General features: G+C 36.9%; 1 protein-coding gene across 1 annotated transcript; it reads left to right on the top strand.

Annotated features, from left to right (window-relative positions):
* The first annotated feature begins 190 nt into the window (after positions 1-190).
* On the top strand, positions 191-5,882 carry LOC109935776 (GPI mannosyltransferase 4-like). The gene is made up of 3 exons (XM_048594542.1): positions 191-885; positions 1,056-1,197; positions 3,673-5,882. The coding sequence occupies exons 2-3, from the start codon at positions 1,071-1,073 to the stop codon at positions 5,292-5,294; spliced, it is 1,749 nt and encodes a 582-aa protein (XP_048450499.1). The 5' UTR covers positions 191-885; positions 1,056-1,070; the 3' UTR covers positions 5,295-5,882.
* Positions 5,883-6,580: the final 698 nt, after the last annotated feature.

Below are 6,580 nucleotides of genomic sequence, written 5' to 3'. Positions count from 1 at the left end.
GTAGGAGGCCTTGGGGTGGTGTCCAGGAGGAGGGGGTGTGTTGGAAGCGGGAGAAGGGGTCAGTAGAGGGAGGGTTAGGTTCACGGTTAAAGAAGTAAGCGTGGAGGTGGAGGCGGCGGAAAAACTGCTCTATGTCCAAGCGTGAGCGGTATTCGTTGATCTGTGGGTGGAGGGGGACAAAGGTGAGCCCTTTACTGAGGACTGACCGTTCGTCCTCAGTAAGGGGTAGGTCTGGGGGGGATGGTGAAGACTCGGCAGGGCTGGGTGATATTTGTCGAGGATGGGCAAAGAGAGGCCAGCCTGGAGAAGATTGAAGTAATAAAAGCTTGAATGAAGATAGATAAAGCAGGTAAAGTAAGTAATGTTACAGAGGTTGATGTAGATTGCAGTTGATATAGGAAAGACAGACCTGGTAGCAAACCTTCACTCCATGCCCCTCCAATTCCACAGTAGTGCCTACAATTTCTGAGCAGCTGACCTCCAGTACTTGAGAAAATTGTTTGCCACTGAATTTAACTTGTATTTAAAATCCTAGTGTAATGGACAATGTTTATCCCTCAACCATTTTTACCAAAATATTTGTTGTATTTTATATTTGTTTTTTGGATCCTACTGTCTGCAAACTGTTTTCGGTTTCATATAAAGTACAGCACTTGATTTACTGTAAAGCTCGAGGTATCCTGAAGTCATGAAGCCTTATATAAATGCAATGTCTGTTCTCTTATCCGCCATACTTTTATTAAAAGATGGCATTCATTAATTTTGACGCTAAGACATTACCTATTTTCACAGAAATATCATAAACACAAATCTGTATGTTTAAGATAAAAAACAATGCAAGTCTACAAATCCATCAGAATGTGAAAAGCAGACTAATGCTTCAAGGTAGGGACCTCCTTAATTTTCTGCTAAAAGATTGTGAAGTAACTGTTACATCTGTCTCGAAAATATTTGTTTTTGTACTGCTAAAATATTTTGATGTAATTTTTTTACAAAATTGATCAATCTACTTTTTGTTACAAAAAAAAAACTAATTAGAATTTCTTTTTATACAGTTATGAGAAGCTTGGATGCTTAGGATGGCACTCAAGTTAATGTGGTTGATACTTGGAATAGTCAGGGTACTATGGTGCCTAGCACCACAGACAGGCTACATACATCCTGATGAATTTTTTCAGTCTCCAGAAGTTATGGCAGGTAAAACAACTATTAACTTCTTTAAAAAATCTTTCTACAAATAATTTCCTTTGCTTATAAAATAAACTGCGTCATCCCATGCTCATGAATTAACTTCCTGTATCTACAAAATTTAGACGGTGACATGATTCAGCTTTAACATGCAAAGATCTGCATAAAATTGGAATTAATTCTAATTTTGATGTTTAAATGGAATAATTTTGTTTAGTGTGCTACGTGGCTGCAATTCGTAAAAACTAATTGGCTACATTAAAAAGCAAACGAGACACTCATTGTCAGAAGTTGATGTAGAAATGTAAAAGCAAGAGCCGAAATGAACTTCATACTTTATAGAATTACATTCCATTGACTGAATAATAGCTTTCTGACATACAGTTCCGCATCAGGAACAGAAACTTACATTTATATGGTGCCTCTAACATTCCAAACCTCTTCAAAGAAGTGTTACCAGTGTTAATGTTGACCCACACTGATATATATCAGGACAGGTTGTAAGTTTTAAGGAGCATCTTAAAGGAGCAGGAAGATGCTGAAAGATCCAGAGATGGAATTTTACGGCTTAGGTAGTTGAAAAACTATCAATGGTGAAGATTTACAATTGGAGATGCACAAAAGGTCAGAATGCGAGGAGCACATGGAATGTTGTAGGGCTGCAAGAGATTAGGGAGACTGGGAGTATTTGTAAACAAGAATGAGAATTGTAAAATCAAGGGATTGTTGGACCAGGTGCCAGTGTAGATTAGTGAGCACAAGGGTGACAGATGAATGGAGGTTTGTGCAAAATGGAGTAAGGACAGCAGAGGTTTGTATAAGGTCAAGTTTATGGATGGAGCTTAGCCAGCCAGGAAAGCACTGTAATAGTCAAATCTAGACAATGTGAAGTTACGGATCAGGGTTTCAGCAGCAGATGAGATGAGGCAGAACAGAAATTGGCAAAGTTACAGTGGTGGCAGAAGATGGTCTTGGTGATCAGTGGACCATGCGATTGCAAACAACTCTGGTTCAGATAGGATGCTGAGGGTGGGAATGGTCTGCCGATGGAGCAAGTCGGAGTTAGTGAATTTTGTAGAGGTGACTGAAGCCAACGGCTTCCCAGTATTTTGGATTGAATGTCAGACAAGCAATATGGTAAATCAGATATTAGAGTGATCGAGAGGTGGAGATGAGGTAGAACTTCCTGTCATCTGCATACATGTGGAATCTGACATGATTTCATTTGAATTGTGGCCAAGAGGAATTCCTTAAATAATAAATATTCAAAAGAAGATGGACATTTTAATAGGTGCCATTCAATTAGTCATTGTACAAATTCACAGGAAACAATTGCATTCAGCTTTTGTTTTGATATCTAGGAGTCTGGAGGCAAACAATATTTTAAACGAGTAAGGCATCTATTTGTGACACTCTATAGAAAATTAGAAACAATGCATGATGCAACCTGACATTTATCAGCAAAGCCAACATAGCCTCACTAAAATATTGGTATGATGTTTTGTATGAAAGTAACCTTCCGTGGCCAGCAGTTGCTGGCAAAAAAAACACTGTGGGAGCAAGCGTCAGTGTAGGTAATTATATTACAGCCTCTTACAACCCAAGCTTCCACAAATCCAACCTGCAACAAAGCATCATTTTTTTCAGTATTTCATATCCCGTCAGCTGTGTTTATGACTTCACCTTCTTGGTGGGATAAGGGGAAATGATGGAGAAAAAAGTAAGTAGCAAACTCCATGAATTGTGTGGTCCAGTAACCTTGTATTCCTGATTAAAATACTTCACATGTCTGTTGCTTTTATTCCCTGGTATTTGTAAACAAGCTGGAATATGATTTTTTTTGTTAGGATGAAACCTCAGTGAAGGATTCCACAACAACCAAAAGCAATAGAAAAGAAGAGGAGATAATTCAGGAAGTAATGATTAGGTGATGCCAAGTATATATTTTAAAATCTTAGAGACTGTAGAAGGAATTGAAGACTGAAGGGGTAAGGATTTCTACAGATTTTAAGTTCTGGAAAGGATGATTTCAAGCAGGAGGTGGAGCAGCAAGTCTTGATCTCATTACATTGAAAACACAAGAAAGATGGTGTAATTGGCACTTAGAGGAAAAGCGTAATGAGTATACAGTGAATATGAGTTTTGATTATTATGACAAAGGTTACATTACCTTGGAATCCAGAGATGACAGAACAACCATCATGCAAATGAGTAGCATTTTCTTGTACTTCATCAATGAGGGAGAGAAAAAGAAGCTTTTACTACAGGAAAAAAAAACTTATTTCATTGAGCCAGCATTAGCAATAGAGGAGATGCAGTACCATTAAAGACCTAAGGAGATAGTGAGATCAAGAATTGGATGAGATTAAGATGAAATTATCAAAGGTAAGAGATGTTAATTTGATGTCTGAATTTTCTAAAACAGCATATGTAATTAAAGTAATTTGCTTTTCTCATTTTGAATGCACTTTTTTTTCTTTACAGGGGATATTTTGAATCTCAAAACATTCCGTACTTGGGAATTCAATACCAGCTATCCCAGCAGATCAGTTCTGTTTCCATTGATCACTGCTGGATTTTCATTCACAACCCTTAAAGCTTTGCACAATTCTGGCCTATTTGACAGAATCATAAATGGTTACAGTTTGTTGGTTTTCCCCAGATGCTACCTGACATGTGTGTCCTTTATACTAGACTATTCTGTATATCATTTAGCCTGTCTTTGGGGAGAAGATCCATGGAAAGCATTAACACTACTGAGTGGGTCGCATGTGATGTTAGTTTTCTACACCCGGACATTTTCAAATGCTATAGAAGCGGTACTTTTTGCATTACTATTGCTGTTAGTAGCCATGGACATAAAGCAAGCAAGTGTGGCAACACATCCTCAGAAAAAGGAAAGAGGGAAGAAAAAACATTTTATTGGGATTGTTTTGGTCTCTGGTTTTTTTAACAGGCCCACATTCATTGGTTACGCTTTAGTACCAATGCTCCTATGGCTTTCTTGTGATCAGAAAGGCATGCTTCAGTTTGGTTTAAGACAAATTGTGAAGCGTTTCTTTGGCCTTTTATCCTCTGTAATTGCAACCAGTTTTCTTTTCATTGTGACAGATGCATTGTATTTTGGTTCATTGTTGTCTGAAAGGGCTTGGTTTTTGAAAGATGGGAATAACATTTGTACACTCTTTGTCAACATAAGCCAACATCTCGTTTTAACCCCTGTTAATCTAATTTTATATAACTTGAATGAAAAAAGCCTTATCGCACATGGTAGTCACCCCTGGTTTACGCATCTGACTATGAATGGTTTTCTGCTGTTTGGCGGTCTCCACTTAGCTGCTGTTACGGCTGGTGTCAAAACAATAGTCAACAAATTTGCCTGCAAAGCCAGTGGCCATACCTCTCTCAAAGACAATTTGGAAAATAAATTGCCTACAAAGTTTTCTATGACTGCTCAAATTACTGAGTATTTACTGTTGGTTTATTTTATTCCTATTGTTGTTTTATCAATGTTTAGTCATCAAGAGCCACGCTATATCAGTCCACTCATTGTGCCACTTGTTATCCTTAGTGCTTCAAAATGTGAGATGCTGAGTTGGAAAGTTGTAATAGTGGTGTTTAATCTCTTGGGGTCAGTGTTTTTTGGCTGTCTGCACCAGGGTGGACTAATTCCTTGTCTATCTTATTTAGAAAAATTTCTTCACTCAGAAAATCCTTTGCCTAGCCAGACCGAGCATAATTTGGTTTTTTACCATACCTACATGCCTCCTAGGTATCTTCTTAATGTCAAATCAGATGAAAAGTTAATTAGAATCATTGACCTGGGAGGGTCTGATGTGTCTCTCCTCAATAACACTGTGAATGAACTACTTCGCAATTCCGCTTCCAAACACTTTGGGAATAAACAGGAAATCGATATCTATGTGATTGCCCCTGGCACTGTTCAAGATGATGTCAAAAATTGTGGTTTTCAGTGGAAGACTGTTGCATCGTTCTTCCCTCATTTAACTATGGAAGATCCACCTGATATTTCTTCTCTCCTTTCTGAAGATGGATTGACCCAACTGAGTCTTTACATTTTCAAAGTACACATAAAGTTGAAGTAATCAGAACATTAATAAGATTCCATTTGATACAGTTGCCTTCCTGCTGTCTATTTTGCAATATATTTGTGGGTGCTTTGGCTTAGGATCTGATTGTTAAAGCATTCCGGTCCTTTTACAGAACTTTGTCTATAACAGTATTTTCAGCATCTGAAGCCTAAACATATTGGAATGGAGCATTTTTAAAAATGTTTTTGATTTCAACAAATAATCATGAGATTAAGAAACAGAGGCTCTATCTGTACAATGATTATCATGGAACCAAAGTCTTCAAAAACACAGCTAAAATTACAAGTATTCAATGATGATCCTTTGTAGTATATTGTAATAGGTTTATGTCCACAAATTGACTTCCGAGTTAGTAGTTTTGATGTTGTGAGGCAAAAATGTAGACGATACCTCTACACCACAGTCTACACCAGTAGTTTGTAGATTTATGATATTCGTGGAAAGCATTAAAGAAACATTATCTTTTTCTGTGTAATGTGGGGACAGAAGGATGGAGGAATCCTAAAGAAAGGAAGAAAATTTGATATTTATGAGAACAAGTGTATTGTGTGTTTGGAGAAATAAAATGTTACATTACAAAGCCTCTTTGTAATACTGTACTGTGTATCAGAATTATCATAGTTCCTGTGATCAAATTGCAACAGTTATATTATAGAGAAAACTGATATTATCAGCTGCACATCTGTTTCCCTCCAACCTTTTATTTTAACTAAAATTTCTGAACTATCTAAAGATATGTACATCAAGTAAGATCATTTTACAATTTAAAGAAGAAAAGATGAATGTGATCCATTTCCCTTCTTGGGTAATAACATTAGAAAGCATTGTGGAACACTTTGTTTGACCTATATGTGATGATGGAAGGTTTATATTCATTTTATAGTCCTTAAGTTAGACTGAAGAGAAACAGTTAAACTGAACACTTGGTACATGTGATCTTTTCAGGATGGGTTATGTTCTGACATTAAGGATCTAAGCAGTGCAATATGAGAGGAGTTGAGTTTTCTTTCATGCTTAAAATGTGTAAAGTAGGTAATGATTACCTAAAGACTAAGCATAAATGGTGACATAAAACACTTTTCTTACAAGTCTAAATTAGGGAGCTATTGCATTATACTTGATGAGATGAATTTAGACTAATGGTGTTATTCTGACAAACAAAGAATTTGTTAGGATAGTAGCTGATATTTACCAAAAAGACATTTTTTGTGTATTGGAAGTTATCCAGTTACAATGAAAAATGCAACAAAAACGAAATGATTTGGGGAGGGTAGCAGGAA

This window comes from Rhincodon typus, unplaced genomic scaffold, assembly GCF_021869965.1.
Source record: "Rhincodon typus isolate 14 unplaced genomic scaffold, sRhiTyp1.1 hic_rhity00010692, whole genome shotgun sequence".
Taxonomy (NCBI): domain Eukaryota; kingdom Metazoa; phylum Chordata; class Chondrichthyes; order Orectolobiformes; family Rhincodontidae; genus Rhincodon; species Rhincodon typus.
Note: the sequence above shows the minus strand (reverse complement) of the source record. Positions and strands in the feature narration are given on the sequence as shown.